General features: G+C 39.6%; 2 protein-coding genes across 3 annotated transcripts in view; both read left to right on the forward strand.

Annotated features, from left to right (window-relative positions):
• Positions 1 to 4625, forward strand: part of TBC1D12 (TBC1 domain family member 12) — a 41473-nt gene extending 36848 nt beyond the window's left edge. For both annotated transcript variants that reach the window (XM_036385299.2, XM_036385300.2), the window contains 4 exons: positions 815 to 943; positions 1260 to 1369; positions 2470 to 2728; positions 2953 to 4625. In XM_036385299.2, the coding sequence (XP_036241192.1) occupies positions 815 to 943; positions 1260 to 1369; positions 2470 to 2728; positions 2953 to 3021 (567 nt within the window). In that variant the 3' untranslated portion in view covers positions 3022 to 4625. The remainder of the gene's footprint in view (positions 1 to 814; positions 944 to 1259; positions 1370 to 2469; positions 2729 to 2952) is intronic.
• A 138-nt stretch (positions 4626 to 4763) lies between these two features.
• Positions 4764 to 20799, forward strand: NOC3L (NOC3 like DNA replication regulator). Its single transcript, XM_036385301.2, has 21 exons — positions 4764 to 4807; positions 6027 to 6234; positions 6606 to 6732; positions 8422 to 8579; positions 8691 to 8747; positions 9708 to 9838; positions 10294 to 10455; positions 11201 to 11294; positions 11485 to 11660; positions 11879 to 12007; positions 12395 to 12526; positions 12924 to 13004; positions 13553 to 13653; positions 14100 to 14172; positions 14246 to 14309; positions 14397 to 14468; positions 15477 to 15658; positions 15893 to 16021; positions 16626 to 16723; positions 18530 to 18614; positions 20279 to 20799. Exons 1-21 carry the CDS (start codon positions 4799 to 4801, stop codon positions 20408 to 20410), a joined length of 2400 nt encoding a protein of 799 aa, XP_036241194.1. The 5' UTR covers positions 4764 to 4798; the 3' UTR covers positions 20411 to 20799.

Consider the following 20799-nt stretch of genomic DNA (forward strand, 5'->3'; position numbering starts at 1 on the left):
AAAATGTTAATATGGCAGTAAATGTAATGAAATCTTATTTCCACACCTATTTATCCCCCAGAAATGGAAAGCTGATTGTCTGTTTCTGATGCATATCAATACTCTTTTCCCTAGTTGGTTAAAATGCTGACTGCGTGGGTTTTTTTTTAATGAGAACAGGCAGCATGAATGTTTAGAGACAGTGGAATAAAGATGATTGCAATTGAAATTGGTAAAATTATTGTTAGCATAATGGGTATTCAGATCATCACTTAACTACAAGAATCATGCTCTTTACTTTTATTGCAGGCTAAAGTGTTTTTGGGAGAGTAATGGTGGAAAAATGTAAACTTGCACTGCAGCTAACCACCTAGAAGTAATTTTATATATGTGAAAAATTATGGTTTGGCAAGTGGAAAGGCATGTATTGACTGTTCTGAAACAGAATTTTGTCTCAGTTCCAATGTATCTGTCTGGGTCTAAACTGTCCCATATGTGAAGTTTTTCTCCATGACTGCTTTTCCCATAGTTTAACAATGAACTTGAGGCCAGGTTTTGTTTCTCATGAGCTCTGCATTCACTCTGTGTGGTTTTAACTTTCTTGTATTTCAAGTCCTGAGGACTTGTGATCATGAGACCTCCCAGAGCGTCTGAACTGCTGGAATCAAATTGATTGCATGCATAAAAATAATTTATCCACGTTGTTTCTATTCATCTGGAAATGTCATGCAATGGTACTTGATAAATTGCAAACTGTAAATATTTCCATTTCCAAAGATGTAAGATCTACTGAACCTACTCACCTTTATTTGCCCGATGCTTTTCCCACTTGAAGGTACAAGGGATGTCCTTCATTGCTGCTGTGCTCATTCTCAATCTGGAAGAGGCAGATGCTTTCATTGCCTTTGCTAACCTTCTAAACAAGCCATGCCAGCTGGCCTTTTTCCGTGTGGATCACAGCATGGTATGCACAGAGTTTTCTGGTTTTGGACCTTAACGTTCTTTTGACTTGAAGCATAGTTGTTTTATTGATGACTTCCTGGTGTCCATTGAATAATGGAGAACTTTAACCTGTGATTATAAAACTGAGAATACCAGGTACTAATCCATAGAACTCATTCTCATGTTTTGATTTCTCCTCTAGAAACATTTAATCACTTTACTTATCCTAAGGAGTCACATTGTGCTGTCTTGACATCACTTCTTGGTGGGGTTTGTGTTGGTTTACAACCAAACATTCTTTTGATGACTGCTTATCATGTGCTTTACTGTCCCTACAGATGCTGAAATACTTTGCAGCCTTTGAAGTATTTTTTGAAGAAAATCTTCCTAAATTGTTTCTTCATTTCAAATCGTACAGTCTTACTCCAGACATATATTTGATAGACTGGTGAGTTCATAGAACATATTGAAAACCTAACCTTAGAACTGTTGGGACACTTTCTACTTTGCTATAGGTCTTTCAACATTGGAATAAAGCATAAAAAAGGCATTCAGTAGGTCTTGTGTAATCATGAGGAACTGTTTTGTCTAACTGTAGTTCCTCTGGCCGGCTTCAAGCTTTATTAAAAGGGATGTGTTCAGTTAAAAAATGAGACAAACAGGAGTTCTGTGCGTTCACTTTCTTGTTGCTGTAGTTATGTGACATAAGTAGGGGAGAGGAGGCTACTACATCATAGCAGTACAGTGTACTGTAAGTGACTTGATGAAATGAGCATAGTCAGCTACTGAAGGAAGCATGACTGTAGGAATAGAGACTTTAAAGTAGAGGGAGGATGAAATTTAAGGCCTGATTTGAAAAGGGATAAACTTGAAAATGCAGTGAAAATTTTGAAGTAAGGAGTGTTCAAAAGCAGAGAGTAGCAAGCTCTGTGTGTGTCTGTAATGGAAGGCACCCTTGAAGAGTGGTAGTGCTGTCAGAGTATCTGTTTGTGTGCATAAGGATGAGCTTCATCTAGAATTATTAGATTTTTGTGATTTTAACATGAAAAATTCGAAAATGTATCACAGAAATGTAGCTATTGATTTATCATTAGTACATTGGTTGGATGCAGCCCTCTATTGAGATTAGCTGTGGCTTTAGATTTAGTTTAGAAAACAAATGAACAGAGCTGTTAAACTCTATGGCTTAAATGGGAAAACTTAAGTCACACAGTTGTGATCTTTGTTGCTTAAGTTCTTATGTGTTTATTATACTTTGTTTGAGTATGAAGAGATTTGTCACCTTTCTAGCCAGAGCTTTCTAAAGGAGATGGCATTGAAATGGAGGATTTCCTGTGGCATCAAAAGAGATGGGTTTCAGAGTACAAGTTCTGACTTCAAGAACTGGAGAGCTGTGGATCATTGAAATAGGGGGAAAAAAAGTGTATAAAATAACTTGTCATCTGCTTACTTTGAACTAATGTAACTGAGATTTAAAGGAAGTTGTCTTTTCATTTTTCTGAAATAAATTTGTAACTCTTCCTTTTTTTGTTCTTGACTCATTTGTAGGATCTTTACACTCTACAGCAAGTCACTACCACTTGATCTGGCCTGTCGTGTCTGGGATGTTTTCTGTAGAGATGGAGAAGAATTTTTGTTTAGGACAGGATTAGGTATCCTTCGGTTATATGAAGATATTCTCCTACAGATGGACTTTATTCATATAGCACAGTTTCTAACAAAACTTCCAGAAGATATTACATCAGAAAAGCTTTTTAATTGTATTGCAGCTATTCAGATGCAGAATAGTAACAAAAAATGGGCACAGGTGAGTTTCTTGGGAATAGATATCAAATCTGACATGTCAGTACATGAATATATGGAGCACCTCTCTTCATGATTATTTAAGCTGCTTGTCTGACTCCTTAGCAATGGGCACTTCCTAGTGTCTCATTCTAGAAATTTATCTCCATGCTAATATTGTGGCAGTTAATACTGATATTATTATAACACTGGCAGCCTTCATATTCATTCAGTGATTTACTTTTCCAGGTGTTTGCCTCACTGATGAAGGACAACAAAGAAGGGGACAAGAACCATAGCCCAGCACCAAAAAGCTAATGTTGAGGTCCATGGGAAACGTGGAAAACCACTGGATGACAAAGAAGTCTTCATGTCACTTCTATGTGGGAAAAGCACTAAAGAAAATGTGAAAATGAGACAGAAAAAAGACACAGCTCTCAGTGGAGTAACGAACTGATGAAAGCTTCACCCTTTTGCCAGTATTAGTTTTTGCCATGGGAAGATCTGATTTCACACAGAATACTAAAACCTATGAACCTCAGAAGTGGAGAGTTCATATTTAATACTTTAAAAGAATCAGATCAATGCAATAAACATTTGTAATAACTTCTGTTGGTACTTTAAGCAAATTTTTGAGGCATAACTGTTTTTAAAAATACCACAAAGGCACTTTTTGGAGGGGATGAGGGAAATGCTAAATCTTAAGACCCCAAAACTGCTATCCAAACCAAATGCTTTGGTGCAAACATTACCTCCACAATTAACAATTTGCAAGTATTGAGGACCAAATAAAATGGTTTGGTGTGTTTATGTGCAAGGTGGTTAAGATTTGGGAAGGGGTATTGTCTTATTTACGTGTTTTGGTTTTTTTTAAGTTGCAGCTTCATTCTTCAGTCTGGGCGAATGTAATTAACTCAGGAACTGTAGACATATTGTGCCCAAGCCTAGAGCAAAAATAATCTGAATTTTAAACAGTGGTAAGAACAGGGCTGCTATTTTCACTGTACAGCTTTCAGAGCAAGTGGTGTTTAAGCATTTGTTTTGGTGTATTGATTGTGGAGTAAATGGAGTGGGTATTCTGTGAAAGGGTTTTGCCACCAGAAGTTTTATATTGTCGAGCCATTTCCAACTAAAAAATACTTGTATGTAATGGTGAACACTAGAAAATGACAAGGCTATCTACAGGCTTTTGTGTTCTCAATGAAGCAGCCACTTTTAACACATGGAAATAATGCAGACACAGAATTGTTTTTGAAACTGTCTTTTTATTAGTGTGCAATACTGAAATCCAAAAAGCATCTGTTAAGTGATAATTCTCTAACATCTTTTAACTGTGAGACATAAGGTCATGCTGTATGTGTCACGGCAAATATTTTCAAACATTTCCTGTTCTTGAAGATGCTGTACAACAACCTGTGGTTGTAGGGGACAGAAATTTAAAATGCATAGCACTGCAGGTGAGGAACACTTGCACTCTCTTGATCCATTTTTTGCTAATATTTAATGTAAATAAATTCCTTACATGTGGGTTTTTGTAACTGGTCCCTCTGGAAATCAAGTAAAAATTACCATTATGTATTTTTAAGTGCAGGAGGCTTCCAGTTGTCTGGTGTTTTAAAAGCAGAGTCTGCATAATCGGGGTAAAGATTTAGTGTGGTGTAACTTGCGTTGCTATCTGGTTTAAAATCTACATATATGCTACTCATAACATTACAATTTGAAATGTAAATGTCTGATTTTTCTTAACTTATGTATTCACTACTTTAATTGGATCCAATTTGTCTTATATTTTTGTGTTATCTTGTACAGTTTTCTTACTTTTCAACTATAAATCTGTATATAACTGTAAATAGAAGGCTCAAGCCTTCCTTTAAGACCACTAGTACCAATTCCTGTGTAAATAAAACTTACATTAGCTGCGGGCCGTGCTTCTTTCCCGTTGCCGCGGCGCTGCTGCCGCCGCCCAGGCCGCTCCTGTGGGCGGCTCTGGGCCGGGGGCGCCTCCGGCCTCCGCCGCCAGGGGCCGCTGTGGCCGGGCCGGGCCGGGCCGCGCGGGGAGCGCTTCCGCCGCCGGCAGCACGCGCGGGCCGCCGCCATGAAGCCGGTAGGGGCCGTGAGGGGAGCGGGCCGGGGGCGCGGGGAGGCAGCCCGGGGCTCACGGGCGGACCGGCGGGACGGGGAGCCGTGGTCGTTAGAGGCCGATGCTACCGGGGCTCCGGAAAGGGCAGAGCAGTGCGGGTGCTTTGGGTGGGCACCGGCGGCGCAGCGCAGGCTCGTCACTCCCCCCGAGACGAACGCTGACTTTTCAGCCATCTCCCGATAATCCAGCATAGAAAGGGAAGCTAAAGTTGAGCTGACAGAAATTCCGGATTCACAGATTCACGCATGTTCTCAGTTGGAAGGGGCCCGCAAGGGTCGTGGGCCCAGCTCTGACCGGCCCGTACAGGGAGTGATCCACAATCGTGCTGTTAGTAGCACCATGATCCAGCCATGAGCTGAGGGTTCGGGGAGCCCCACACTGATCCAGCCACTTGTCCCCTTTGTAAAGGGACACATCATCCTCAACAGCGCTTCCGTGCCAGCTCCTCTGCACAGCCTTGCCTTCCCATACCCCTCGTAAGGTGATCCCTGCCGTGCCCATATTCCCATCCGAGCACCCTCGGGTCGGGAGTGTTTCGGGGTTTGGCACGGGCCCTGTTTGTTGACCCCGAGCCTCCAGGTTTTCCCCGATCGGGCCCGGTTTCTCAGCCCGCGGTGCCTCCCCGAGCTCTGTGCCCCGTAACCCTGTTCTGGTACAGCTGCTGTTGTGAGCCTGGCAGCAGGCAGCCTCGCCAGGTGTCCCTGCAGCTGCTGGGCCGGGAGAGCTTCAGGCAGGAGAAAGCCAGAGCTCAGCTTGGGGAGGTGTCCTGCAGGAGGACATTTGCCCGAGGCTGTGGCCTCGGACAATAAAGTCCCCCGAGGTACTTTAGCATGTGCTGGAGAACAGCAGCACCCTGAGAAGAGAACAGAGTGCTTGTGAGTACACAAAGAACTGTGCCCTAACGAGCTATGTACATACCTTGAGTGTCTAAAAGTGATGGACATAGGGTTTAATAAAAAAATTGTCAGAGAATGTTTCTGTAAAATATTTGTCACAGTGCTCTCTTCTCAAAGAGAAGAGTAACACAGTTGTGTAAATTTGAAGCTAATTGATGATACTGTTAGCAAGAAACGTGTTGTTCAGTCCTAATAGAAATAGGAACTCAGAGATCTTAAACAGTGGAATAAATTTTGCAAAGACTGTTAACATGTCAGTGACTTGTAGTTTTCTGTTTGTTTTCTAGAGAAAAAACACAAAGCGAGTTCCAAGTTTTCGCAAGTTACTGAGAACTAGTCAAATAAAACTTGACAATAAATTAAAGAATAAACAGTACAAGCAGAAGAGTGCTGCTAAGAAGTATCGTAAAGAACAAAAGAAGCTAAGGGAAGCTGTCAGAGATGCTATTTCTAGAAAGCCTTTTCCACTGGAGGAATGCAAGAAGAAACAAGTTGGTAAGTGTTGTTCACTGAATATCCTGCTGCTTCCTGTTGTAAAATTGGAGAAAACAACATTTCATTTTCTGTGTACAAATAGCTGCTGTTCCTGTTGAAAGAATGGGAGACTTGTGAAAAATACAAAATGTGGCCATTCTGGCACCTAAAACTGTCAGTTAAAGATGGTAGAAATATATTTGCACTGATTATTATTGGGTATCATAGTAAAGAGGCAGTTTTCTGGGATAACAAAACCCATAGGCATAAAGGTCAGCAGCTCCAGGTAGAAGTAAGGCATAAAATGGTCTCAAAAGTGCAGGCAGGGTTAGGTTTTCAAAGGTGACTATACATATGGGATCTTAATCTGTAAACATCATCTTCTAAAATAGCTAAAAAATGGGAAGAAAAAGAAGAAGAAGAAGCTCTTCCACTGGACATGATGGATGAAGATGACTTAAAATTAATGGAGGATCTGGCCCAAAAAGCATCCTTTTTAACCAGAGATCTTTCTTCTAAGTGAGTTGCAATGTCTCCTTTTCATACTAATTCAGCCTTGTGTGGTTAATATGTAATTAATATGTAAAGTAATGCATTTATCAAGAGGTCTCTTTCAGTCTGGTGTTTCTTTGCAGCTCTGGTTTAGTGTTTCCTCAGCCTGTCAGTACTTCAGTATTAATGTGCCAATGTGTATCAGTGCATTCAGGTGCTCTGCCTGACCTTCAGGGTACTGTTTCTGCAGTTCCTTCCTGGGAGGTGCCTGGCTGTGAGATAAGTAGCATCCCTCAAATGAAAGAAATGCTTTAATCTGTAAACAGAGTCTTTTTTTCTATATAGAGTATTCAGGACATTCCCTGGACTATGAACCACATATTGCACTGCAAATTGCTGGAAAAAAATAAAAAGGGTTCTGTAAGCCATGTCTGTAAACACATGCAACACCAAAACATTCATACCAAAAATTTGTTACTAGTTTTGTGGACCAAGGCATGGGTAGAGTTCACAGTGACATGTAGAAAGGTGTAGTGCTCCTAGTTGTAGAACAGTCTTTAGAAATACACTTCTACAGAGTTGTCTGTGTACGTGACTGTTTGAAAATCTTACCTTGCCCTTTTTGATGGATGTGAAAAGACTCTCTGTGCTGTTGTACGGTGGTTTTAGTTTGTTAATGCTGATTCTGCTTAGTAATTAATAATTTAGTCTAGTTTTGAAGGAAAGGCGTAAATGGCAAATGGCTTTTATGTACAAAGTTGCAGTTGTGCTGCATGGTGTCTTGTAGCCACACTGCAAGTTCTTGAATTAGAAGAATTTTGTTTTAAACCTTCCCCTTCCCCTTTCAAATTAACTGGGTGTAACATAAGTTTAAAGTCTTCCAAAGCTCAAAATTTATTGTGTGGTTTTATTTAGAAATATTTTGCAAAATATAGTTCTATGTGTCTTACATTCATTATGCCAGAATGTTTTTAGGATGCTAGGAAAACAGTGGAAGTGGTTGCTCTTTTACCTGTTTCACTGTTATGGGCTTTTAGCTCCTTTCATAGTGTTCCCTTAAATTGGAGAAGTTACATTTTCAGTCTGCTTTACTCTGGTCAGCTACAATCTGTCTTAAAAACTCTTCAGATATTACAGCACTTACAAATCATGTGCTCATATTAGCACAGGCTAAATCCCCTCTTGTACCCTTAGGTGTAGCTCAGGAGCATTCCTGTGAAAGGCTGCCACACCAGGCTGGTTATTGCTGTTGTCATTGCAGAGGGGTGTGTGACACAGGCTCTGCCAGTGGGCAGAGCAGAAAAGTGATAGTGACAGTGCTAAAAACAGCCATGGAGTGGGGTGGATAGAAATGGTCACTGACCTTGGTCACTCGTTGTCATGTCCTGGTTAGGCCTCATCTGCAATGTCAGACACAGTGAGGGGGAGAGAGGCTGTGGGGCAGGTACAGGAAGGCTCTGGGCTGGTTGCCCAGTGAGAGGATCCTGATCCTGCTCCTTGCTGCTGGAGTCCTTCATGCCAGGACTGCTCGGGGTGGTTTGATGGGTCTCAGCCTTGCCAGGACAGCCACTCTGCTGTGGGGGAGCTCAGAAGGAGGAAGGACAAGTGAAACAGCACCCTGGCCTGGGTGAGAGGCAGCCACTTAATCCAGCTGGTCAGGCATGGCTCTTGTCTAATTACATGGCTGGTTCATTTAGTTTACATCATATTTTTCAGTGAACCTGTTCACATCAAAAAACGAAAACATGAAAGTGTGATTGAGAAATACGAGAAGGTGCCAAGACGTTTGCAAACAGAGCCAGAAAAAGAACTTATCCATCTGCTCCCCATCAAAGACAAGAGTGGCATAATTCCTCAAGCTGTGGAAAAGCCAGGTAAGACAAAGATTCTGGAACTGGTATAGTAGCCAAGAAGTATATCTTTTATTGGTTTAAAATTTCACAGTGTTTGTTATGTGCTTGACACTAGATACTCTGTTTTTGCAGTTCTCAATGTTGCACATGATGAAGAAGAGGACGCAGAAGATATGGAAGAAGCAGAGGGTAATAAAACATTTTGTTTGCTTTTTGTTGGTTTTTTTTTCCAAATCACTTACATACTGAAAAGTATTTTGCTGTTTCTCAAGGAAGTTTGCAATTGAAGTGTATTTTGTTCAGGATGTTTTTGAATATGTTCATTACCACATTGCCACCAAAGCATAACCATTATTCAAATGTTACCTGTTAGAATCTCATGAATGGCTGGCTTCAGATTGTCTTTGTTCAAAATTATTTTGATATTTCGCCTAGAACTGCTGCTTGCATGAAGTTCCTTTTATCCTTTGTGTCATATTTGCTAGTAAGAAGGAAATACTGGTCTTACATAAAGAATATCTGTGTGGTTCTATTTTGAGATCATTTTGAAATGTAGTTCTGGACACAGACTTTTGTAGGCTTTAAGTGTCTTTGTCTTTAAAATTTTTTACTTAAAACATCAATACCAGGACACTGTGATTTTCATTTGCAGCTGGCTTTTGAGTTAATGGTCATTTTCCTAGTGACTTTGTGACTTCTGGGTCCTTACTGTCTAAATATAAAGTTGAGGAAGGAAATACTTGTAGCAAAATAATATTTAGAAAACACAAACAAAAACAATTGTATTTTTAGGAGAAAAAGTGAATGATGAATAATTTGATACAAATTGCAGAGCACTGCAGTTTCTTAGTGTGGTTGGGGTAATACATTGAGGTTATGTGTTCCCACTGTACTCCGAGAACACCATGGGCAGATTCAAAAACACTTAGTCCACTTCTTTTTTGCAAGTAAAAGATTTTGAAGTGGAGCAAAAATGAATCTATGGATTATATAAGATCTAGCAAAGTCATTCTTAAAGCTTCTTTGATTGTGGAACTTCTTGTGTTGATCTCATGGGGCCTTACCAGGGTACCTGTTTGAAATGCAGCATCTGCAACATGGTACTTGTTAAATGATTCCCCTCTTTTCTGACTCTCACATCTGTGCCAGACTTTAATGAGGAACCCCTGCCTGTTCTCACTCCTGAGGAAATGGCTGCCCAAAGGAGACAAAAGCTACAGGAGAGGAAGATGCACATAGCTGCCTTAGCATCTGCCATTCTCTCAGAGCCAGACAGCAATGTAGGTACATTTACTTAACCAGCATGTACAAGTGTGTGTGTTGTTCACTAAGTCAAGAAACAAAGATCTGAATGAGCAAACAGTAGCAAAAGCACAAGAATATATGGGTAGAACAAGGAAAATGTCAGTTGTATCACTTTTGTTATTTTTCCCATTCCTTAAGCATGACCCTTGTGTAAGCTCTGATTACTATATGATAGTTACTCTGATTACTATCTGATAGTTCTCAATGCTTCAGGATATCCTAATAATTTTCTGTACTTCTGTGCAAGTTTGTAATAGCAGGATGTTTTGAACATTCCTGAGACTAAATTTTTGTTGGGATATCTATAATTTCCTGGCTCTTTATGCAGTGCTAAGTAGAGTCTGAGTAAGTGCTGAGTTAATGTACATTGTGCTTGTCCCTTGGTTTGCAGTTGATTTTCATCTACTGTCTGCCTGTTTTCTTCAATCAGATTAAGAAGCTGAAGGAGCTGCGTGCCATGCTGATGGAGCAGGATCCTAACGTAGCTGTGATTGTTAGGAAGCTGGTCATGGTGTCTTTGATGGAGATATTCAAAGATATTGCACCTTCCTACAAAATTCGGCCTCTGACTGAAGTAGAAAAGGCTACCAAGGTGAAAGAGCAAATCTTTTTATTGTGTATGTGAGCAGTTAAGGATGTTTTCAGCTATGCCAGGTACTAAGAGCGATTTGTTTAATATGATTTTATGGTTTGAGCAAAGGGGACAACTACACAAATACTTATTGAAGCTCTAAAGCTGTGACACTTTCAGGAAGAGAGGTTTTGGTTTTGAGCATTAAATTCTTACATACTTCCTTCAATAAGTAGGTGACATGCAGATGGTAATGGAGGGGAAAAGTTGTGTCTGAAAGTAGTATACCAAACCTGTGTGACTTTCCTCATGGACCTTGGAATAAGGACCTGCACTAAAGAGAGTTAGAAAGAAAGCAAATTATTCAATGTTGTCACCCAACTGGCATAGATTTCTTTGAAATGTGTTCAACAATTTGCTGAACAAATGCAGAGTAACTTGTTTTCTGGAGCTTGTTTTTAACCAATATTTAGAAGTTTTTTGGATATAGGTTTAGTGCAGTTTAGAGTCATGGTTTTAAAATAGCATCTAGTTGATAATGTTACTTCAAGCTCTATAAATGAAATAGGCCTAGTTGGAAAAAGCCCTGTGAACACATCTGTAGAAAAATACAGATATGTTTTATGTTTAATACATTTCTAGGAATTCCTGTCTAGAAGAAAAAACTACTTAGATATCTGATACTTGTTTTAAAACTTTTTTTTCACCATTGGCTAATTTCCCAATTTAGCTCCCCAAATAAATCTCATTTCAATTATGTTTACAGGTTAAAAAAGAAACTCAGAAACTGAGAGAATTTGAAGAAGGCCTTGTAAGCCAGTATAAATTTTACTTGGAAAATCTGGAACAAACAATTAAAGGTACAGTTAACACTTCTCATTTTTCATAGTGAAGGCAAAATTGTTTGCAGCAGTTTCCCTCCTCTGAATGAATGGTACCTTCTGTCTTTGAGATAGCACTTACATGAAGTACACATGCAATCACTAAAAAATTAAATATAAGATCATCATCATTCTGAAAAGTAATCACTAAAAATAATATTTTGTGCAGATTGGAAGCAAAGGAAATTGAAGAAAAGCAATGTCATCTCATTAAAGGCATATAAAGGTCTAGCAGAGGTAGCAGTGAAGTGTCTATGTGAGCTGCTTGTGGCCCTACCCCACTTCAACTTCCACAATAACATCATTGTTCTCATTGTTCCACTCATGAATGATCCATCAAAAATGGTAAGTGATTTTCTGATTAGAGAAAGAGTTCTTGTTTTGTGTGAAAAATAATTAATTCTGAGCTTTACTGCACAATATCCAGATCTTTTGGCTGTATCTGTTCACTATTTTACAGGCTATGTGCACTTTATAACTAGTAAATACCATGAGTATTGTCTGTCACTAGCTGTTGTTGTGGACTTGGCTTTACAGAACAATTTCTGTGCTTTGCTTTTCAGATTTCTGAACTGTGTGTTGAGGCAGTTAAGAAGCTCTTTAAACAGGACAAGTTGGGCTATGCTTCACTCGGTGTAGTTAAAGTAATTTCTGGCCTTGTGAGGGGTAGAAATTATGATGTCAGACCTGAGGTAAGAGTCTTTCTGTTACATCTCCCAATATTCTTCTGTCAAAAGTTTCAAAAATCCCCAAATGTTAAAGTTACTGCAGCTGCTGGCTACAGACAAGCACAATTTTCTCACTCTGTCAGACCACAGACAGTTCAGGATTAGGCTGAGCCACAGAATTAGAGAGGTATGGGGCAAGGGAAGGAGACTGGGAAGTAGAGATCAGATTCTGCCAAAGACATGGCTTAAGTCAGGCAGGGAGACTTAAGGTGTGAAGGAGCAGGAGGGGAGTAAACTGAAGAACCTTTGACCAGCAAAGCCCAATAGCTGGAATGGAATTCAGGATTTCTTACCCTAGTTCCTATCAGGTTGTACATGACCTCCCATTATATTTATTTTATTTTACAACAGGTGTTAAAAGTATTTCTTCACTTAAGAATTAAGGAAGTAGAATTACAAAAAGATTCTGAAGACATTGCTCCAAAGAAAAAGTTCATGACTTACAAAGAGAAAAGAAAAAATCTTTCCAGAATGCAAAGAAAGGTAGGACATGTGCTTTCTCATGCTCTATTTCTCTTACTTTATGTAGCAATTTGTTCCTGTTTCTGTTACTTTATGTAGCAATTGCACATCTGCTGTTGCCATTGTTAACTCTCAGCATCAGTGATCAATTTTTGCATTGTACTTGAAAATTTATTAGGTTCTAGAGAGAATTTAATTATCTTCCTATTTTTTCCTCTTTCCTTTTTCATTGTGTTGATAATGTTGATAATGATTGGGTGTTTCTGATAGGACAAGGGTTACTCTGTAGAATCACAGGTTGACTTAAGCAACTCACCAAGCATGGAAGATTTATTCTCTGGGTATCTTTTCAACCTGGATATCCAGACTGGTTGGAAACATTGGATGTGTTGTCTTAAAATCAACTGTATGTTTTCAGTGGAAGAAAGCAGAAGAGAAACTGGAACGAGAACTCCTGGAAGCAGAAGCATCAGAAAGTAAAGAAAAGAAACTGAAGTTGGTAAGTAATTTAGACATTATTCCCCTATTTTAGCAGAGTGGCAGCTCCTAACCCTTTTGTAACTAAAAGAGTCTTCCCTCCATCCCAACCTGGCACCATTCCACATCTCTGGATCATGCTGTTAGCTAACAAGTACTTTGCCTGTGACAGAGATCTAGGTTTTAGTAAACCACACTCTCAGTTTAGCCATGAAGGCTAATGTAGCCATTCCTATTCCCTTCTGCTGTCTGCTCAAAATGGTATTAAATCCATTGACAAATGTCCTCCAGGTGCCCTGTTCCATAGGACACTGTGTAGGGGGTGTTAGAGCCTCTCAGAGTGGCCTTTGGGCAAAGGAGGAGTGTGGCTGGAGCCAGGAGAGAGCCAGGAGCAGGAGAGCACTGGAGCGCTTGAGCTTTTCAGTGTAAGAAGTGCAGAGATGGCAGTGCCAGGACTGGTTGGAAAGGCCTGAGTGCAGGCTTGGACAGAGAAAAGTGTTTCAGGTGAGTTGAAGTGAAATAGAAATGTCTGTTTCACATGATTAAGTATTTTTATTTTCTTTCCTTCAGCACACGGAGACCTTGAATATTGTATTTGTAACTTACTTCAGGATCTTGAAGAAAGCTCAGAAGTCTCCACTTTTGCCAGCTGTGCTCGAAGGTCTTGCAAAGTAAGAACTGACTACCTTCTTTTGTGTGTGTTGGAAAAGATATAAAGCACTAAAGAAATTTTTGCCTTAAGCAGCGAGAAAAGGTAGTCCCTGACAAATTAGTTTAAATTCTTTTATTTCTCTGCTGAAGTTTTCTGCTATTTCCAAAACCATTTCAATGTGATTTGAAATTTCACATGATAGAATTGATGTGATGCAAATGCCACAGGGTGTGATGTGATTCCATTCTTTTGTCTGATTAATTGCTAAAGGACACAAGCATGTCTTTAATGCTCCAGAAGAGCCATGATTAGCATGTTGTGGGCTGAATTATTCTTTCCTGTGAAGATAGTTCAGCATTTGATTTAGCCTGCTTCTAAGGTGTGGATCTTGGCAATTCAGAACACTTTGAACTGAGTTTAAAGATAATATCTATAATTTAAAAATTAAAATCTCTTTGATTGCAGGTTTGCTCATCTCATAAATGTGGAATTTTTTGATGACCTATTGATTGTCCTTCATTCTCTTATTGCATCTGGGGTAAGTTGAATTTTCATTACTGTTTTCTTAAAATTGCTTTCTTTTGGGTACTTAATCTGTTTTGTATTCTTAGGATTTAAGCTACCGCGAGAGTCTTCATTGCATTCTCAGTGCTTTTCATATACTCTCTGGTCAAGGTAGGAGATATTTAAAAACAAACTTTTCTTTAATATTGCCTGATAAATAAATGGAGTAAATGTGTTTATTTGGGATTATGTTTATAGGTGATGTTCTTAACATTGATCCAATGAAATTTTACACACATCTGTACAAGACACTGTTCAGCCTGCATGCAGGTAATTCCAGATTCCTATTTTCACTGTTCACTTAGATAATGTTTTTTCTGTTTCCTTGCTATCAAAGCCTTTATGTAGCATTAATAAACTACACATTTTTAAGATATCTGATTTCTGAGAAGATTATTGTCTGGTTTAACCTACTTTTTTTTTCTTGAGTTGCACATTGCATTACTGCAATACAAATACTTGAATTATTATTCCAATACATGGTAACAGATTCTAATCATGTAATTTCATTAGGAAGTGCCAAATATTTGATCTTGGATAAGCATTTAGTCTGTCCTCAGTTTTTTTGCTTCCTTATAATTATTTCTTTCAGTTGCAATTTAAAAATTCTTGTCTTTTTTCTCTAATTCTCTCTCCAATAAAGAAAAAACACCTGATTTTTCCAAGATAATTCTAAAGATAATTTACATTTATATTCTGCTCTAAAAAATTTTCTAGTATATTTTTCTGATTTTTATGATGATAACATTTCTGTGTTCTAATCTAAATTTTCCAGTAATTTTGAGAAGTTGAAAAATTGATGAAAAAAAGATTTATAAAATTTGAAATTAACATAATTTTAATTAACTTTAGAAATAATTGTGGATTCACTATTAAGAATAAACATTCTGCTGTTCTGGATGGGTAAAAGACCAGATCTTTTCACTTTTTAATCATTTATAAATAATGATACAATGAATGCATTTAGGATTAAAACAGTAGCTTAATTCTAATAAGCATTGTTTATAACACTAATAAGCAGTGTTTAATAGTTAGATACTTTTGATGGAACAAGTATATTCTTAAAAAGGAGCACAGAAACAATGGTACATTTTTTCTGTTCAAAGCTGGACTATTTTGACCAAAAGAGGGTGGATGTTTAATGTGTGCATCACATGAGGGGTGTCTGAGCCTCCCAGCTTCCATGCTTTTCTCAGTTCAGTTCCAGCCCCTAGCAGAGTATACAATGTTTGTCCATGAGGTGGTTCTTTACTCTTTGTGTGAAATTCTGCTTTTGAGGTGGCACCAATGAGGACATAGGGATTGTGCTGCAGTGCCTGGATGTCATGTTTGCCAAGAGGAGAAAGCAAGTCTCCCAGCAACGAGCTCTTGCTTTCCTAAAGCGACTTTCCATCCTTGCTCTTCATGTGCTTCCAAATTCCAGTGTTGGCATCTTGGCAACAAACAGGGTATTCATGCAAGTAAGTTTTACTTGTTCAAATTTTTAGCTTACTGGCTAAAGGTTATGGAATTTTTTGTTAAAATTATTTTGTGCAGAATTTTTTAAAGCATCTTTAACGAGAATGATGAAAACAGAATATGTTTAAATGCTGCTGAAGCTGACTGAAGTGGAATGAATCCTGAAACTGACTCAACTATGTTATAATTGGGTGGGTAATATAAACAACTCATTTTCTTTTTTTTATGTGTTGTAGACATTCCCAAGGATGGACCTCTTACTAGACAATGAATCTCAAGGCAGTGGAATTTATCTCCCAGAATTAGATGAACCAGAGCATTGCAATGCCCAGAACACAGCGCTGTGGGAGCTGCATCTACTGCAGGTTTGTGAGTAACTCAGGGATTTGGGAAGTAACAGCAGTAAATAGCTGCTCAATGCTTAGGTGCTTTACACAAATGGAGAGCAGAGGTCTTCAGGCTTATCTGTCAAATCTCAGCCCATATGAGCCTATTCCAACACAGAGGAAGAGGAAGACCAACACAGTGGTATGGAAGGATGAGCTCAAAAGGGGATGTTACACATCCCCTATTATAATACACACTGGTTTGTACTGCAGGTTGCCTTGTTAGATTCCTTTGGAGACTTTTTAGATCTGTTAAGTTCCCTTGCAGTCCAGCTCTTCTTCCAAGAGGAACTGACACCTTGATCTGTCATTCCAGTCAGGGTTTGGAGAGGACTTCCTCTGCCCTTTGTCCCTGTTTTCTGAGAGTAGGAATTATCTAACTGTGGAGAGTCATGCTCACAGCATGATATGAGGGAATAAATGCATGACATTAATCCCACAAACTGACTGATTTTGAGGTACTCAGTTACTAAAATAAAAGCAGACCTTCCATCTTATGAATTGGAAATAAACATGAGATTCTGTAGAGAAATACATTATCCCTTACTGCCTGTCTACTGCCTTCATTCTTCCTTTCTTTCAGAGACATTATCATCCAACAGTGCAGAAATTTGCGTCTCACCTTATTGCTGGAGCTCCAACTGAAGGCTCAGGAGTTCTTCCACTTGATTTGAGCCAAAGGTGAGTTATCAAAGAGTTCCTTTTTTTAATAACAGGCCCTGAAAGGAAGCTGTTGCTTATACTATATTAAAGGAATCCCTAAAAATAACCTAAGACTCTGATCTTCAAACTCTTTCTTCTTCTGCCAGTACAGAATGCAGAATGCTGGCTTGCCCTTTTTTTTTTTCTCTCCCTTTTTTTTTCCCCCTTTCTTTTCCCTTTGGAGACTTGTTGCCAGGCTGTGACAAGGGTAAACATCTCAAAGTGCAGAGTGTTTTCTTCCCCTGGGAGCAAAATACCTTCAGCTGCAGTCCTGATCTGAATATGGATCAGGATCACTGAACTGGGGCTGTCCAGAGGAAACTAGAACCCAAGTTGCAGTGTAAGGTCTGTAGCAGCTTAAAACATGAGAGCAGCCATCCAGGCTCAGACTAAGATCTAATTCAGCATCCAGTCTTTGGCAGTGGCTGGCAGCAGGTGCCTTGTGAAAAGTAAAACCAGGGCATTCACATGAAACATGCCCTGAGCAGGCCTCTGGCAGGTCTCAGCCTGGTGGATTTCCTGAACCTGAGACCATTTTCTGTTAGTACCCCTCTCTTCATGGAGTTCTTCCCAAAACTATTCAATGTCCCTTGAATCCTAGCACACATTCTGCAAATGCAGCATTGTTTGGTCAGAGTTCTGTGAATCCACAGCTCCTCATGGCAAGATCTGCTTTCTGTTGTTTTGAACCTGCTGCCAGTTTGCTTCATTTGGCAGCCCCTGGTTCTTGCTCTGGGAGCTGAAGTGCACACCCTGCTCCATCACTTTTCCTGTGCCTCACAGGGTTTGGCAGACCTCAGTCATATCATACCTCCACCCACTGTCTCTGCTGGATGGAGGGATCCATCCAGCTCACACAGGAGCTGTTCCATATTTTCCATACACTTCACTGCATGTTCCTGAACATTTACCACTTTAAGCATTTCAAGATGAAATTGGAGACTCAGTTGCAATATTTGAGATGCGGGTGATCTATGGATTGATACACTGATGTAACTAATTTCTATTGTGTTCTGTTTCAACTCCAAACAACATTAAGACACAATCCCATAAAAGTATCTGTCATAACAAGAAGATAATTTTTTCTCTAAGTGATAGTGTCTGCTCAGAGCCTACTGTTTTTATGTCGAGTTGCTTTTTCCAACACTAAATTTCATTTGCCACTTTACTGATCATCTCATACAGTCTGTCTGCAGTTTCCTACAGGTAGCTCATTCTTACTACTACAAATAACTTGGGATTCTCCAGCTCTTTTTTGAACATGTTAGAAAGTGCAGGTCCTGGAAAAAGCCTTGTGGAGACCCAGTTTCTTCCTGCCATTACAAAAAATGACCATAGACTCCTTTCCTGTTTCCTGTGTTTCCTATCTTCCATCCAGTTTTTTTCTGTTACGGTCCTCCCTGTTCTCCCATGGTTGTTTTTTTTAAAACCCTTTGGCAAGGAACTGTTGGATATTCTGGCAGATTTTGTCAGCTAAGACTGTCTTTACCTACCTTTTTTTCCCCCCCCCTTTTTTTTTCAAATATGTACAGATCACAGCTCTGGGAACACAACGGTTTTCTTGTGTGTATTTAGACACATTTTACTTAATTTCACTTACATTATTTCCCAGCCATTGGCTCCTGATTTTTTCCAGGTGATGCTCATTACTCTGAGGAGTTCTCCCAAAGTATGATGGAGGGGGAGAGTGGGGTTTGTGTGGGATGCTGCTCTTGGATTGGTGATAGATCAGCTGAAGTTGTATTTGTCCAGTGCCATTTTTCTTTCACTGTTTCTTTACTGTAGGTCTGCTACAGAACTTTTTGAGACATACTGTATGAAAGGAATGACCTTTAATCCTCCTGTTGCATCAGTAGCACCCAGAAGAAAGGTACTGTTCTCATTTCTAACCATCTGACACACCAATATAACCTGTATCTGCTGGCTCACTATGCAGTGCCCAGGCATTGGCACACTCAGTGTGGCTTTCTTTTCTGTACTTTCTGCATAAAGTACATTTTTTAAACTGGGATAAGATAGGACTGAGTATAAGGAAGGGAAAAATAGCTGTATAAATAGTCCTATCTCCCACAGCATCAGTTAACATAGCAAGATTAATATGGTAGCTGTTATTTTGCACTTTGCAGTGGTTCAGTGCAGATTTCTTGGCTCTTTTCTGTAATGATGAACTAATGTTTGTTGAAAAAGCAATAATAAAAAGCTAGATCTTTCCCCAGGGTGGGTAGTTGCCAAGACAGCTGGATTTCCAGAGTGTTTGATTCGGTGTGTTGAGGAATACTGATCCCTGTTAGTGTCACTACAGCTCTAAAGTGGAAATTTGAGGGGAACAAAGGGTTAATGTAAAAAGAGGAGAAATGGGGGAAGTGTGTTCATATCCTCAGTGCTGGATGTGTTCCAGATGCCAGCCTTCATTAAGTGTCCAGTTAGTGGTGTGTCCTTTAAAAAGTGATAATTTTCCTTCTTTCTAATGCAAACATTATAACCTATTAACCTTGTCAGTGCTCCACATAACTCAGTAATGTCAGCTGAAGCCTTGAGAGCACAATTTTTTTTTCATTTTAGAGAAGCAACTTCTGAAAATGTGTTTGTACTTAACTTATTCAGTTGTTTCATAATGACTCCCTGATATGTGTGTCCTGCTGGGGAGTTATATGAGCAGCTCTGACAGAGCAAGGCTGAGAACAGCAGATGGGAGAAAAATAAAGGTTGAGTAAGGAAATGCACAAGCTCCTTTAGGGAGTAGAAACAGTGGAACATCAAGATCACAGTGTCCATAGATGGCTATCTATAATGGACCTAAATGGGAAAATTACCTTGGGGTCTTGCCTGCTCTATGACTGTTTGGCCCATTTAACAAATTTTGGCAGTTACCTGAGTTTTGCCCTCTGTGTTCTGCATGTCCTGTGTGTGCCAGGCTGCCAGGGGTTCAGCATCTCCCTGCTTTTGACAGAAGCTCCAAACTGGAGCCCTGTGCACCACTAAGGAGAGGCTCTCATTTCTCCATGAGTACACAAAGTACTTGGCTCTGGAAATTTTAAGACTTTCACAGGGAAATTTAAATCATGTGCTTGATCATAATTTTTTATTTGAGCACCAGGAAAAGGCAGAGCTCCAGGTGTGGCTGGAGGCAGGAGGCTCATGGGATTCCTTTCTGACTCACAGCCTGTGCTCTGAGCATTGTTGCCTGTTGGTCAGAGATGCTTGATGTATAAATGTGTGCTGTCACCAAAGTGTGCTTGATCTGTATTTGTAAGGTGTGTTGAACAGGGGGCAGTGTGTGAACTCCCCACTCTGAGCTGGAAGCCATGGCTGTGTGTTTTAGGTAATCTTCTAAAGCCCAGCTTAGCACAAAGCAGAAAAGCCTCACCAAACCCCCATGAGCTTATGAAGGGCTGCCTGACACGGTGCTTGTCAGATGAACAGGTCTGGCCTAGACATCTGGGACCAGGAGAGAGAAACAAGACTACTAAACTAAGGTAGGCATGGAAAACATGGCCCTGTTTAGTAATAGAACTCCTATTTTGTAATTTTCAGGATACCTTCTTGCAAAGGGATTCATTTGTAGATGAAGAACTAAACAAACAGCTTCAACAACACATCATTGAGACTGGTGCTCACAAACCCTTGGATTTTGCTAAGCACTTGAAGGAATCATCCTTGGCATAAACGTACCTATCAATCAAGTTCACTTGGATTCTTAATTATGGAGAAAGATTGGCTGAAAGAAATCACCAGTCATCATAAAAGGAATACAAGCAGGCTTTTGTGTGAATATAGAAACACACAAAAATATAACAGCAGTTTTTCACACAGTTACAGGCCTGTCCCCCTAACCACCAAGCCCCTGTTCAGGGGGCTGGGGAATCACAATGAACTGTCATGTCAGTGTTTTAAAAATAAACAAACCCAAGTAATTTAAGAATTGTTTGCAACCATGCACAGTTGTATTTTTGTTTATGTATTTTTCTAAATTTTATAACAGAATATAGACATATGTGTTTGTGCAAACTCACTGGGTTGTGCTGATAACTTAATAAATATTTTGAAAATGTTAA

Source organism: Molothrus ater, chromosome 8 (assembly GCF_012460135.2).
Source record: "Molothrus ater isolate BHLD 08-10-18 breed brown headed cowbird chromosome 8, BPBGC_Mater_1.1, whole genome shotgun sequence".
NCBI lineage: Eukaryota > Metazoa > Chordata > Aves > Passeriformes > Icteridae > Molothrus > Molothrus ater.

Coding starts and splice junctions, on each gene's coding strand:
- NOC3L (XM_036385301.2), top strand. Junction 16,724..18,529: donor CCACTTGATTTGAGCCAAAG/GTGAGTTATCAA, acceptor TCTTTACTGTAG/GTCTGCTACAGAACTTTTTG. Junction 18,615..20,278: donor CAGTAGCACCCAGAAGAAAG/GTACTGTTCTCA, acceptor TGTAATTTTCAG/GATACCTTCTTGCAAAGGGA.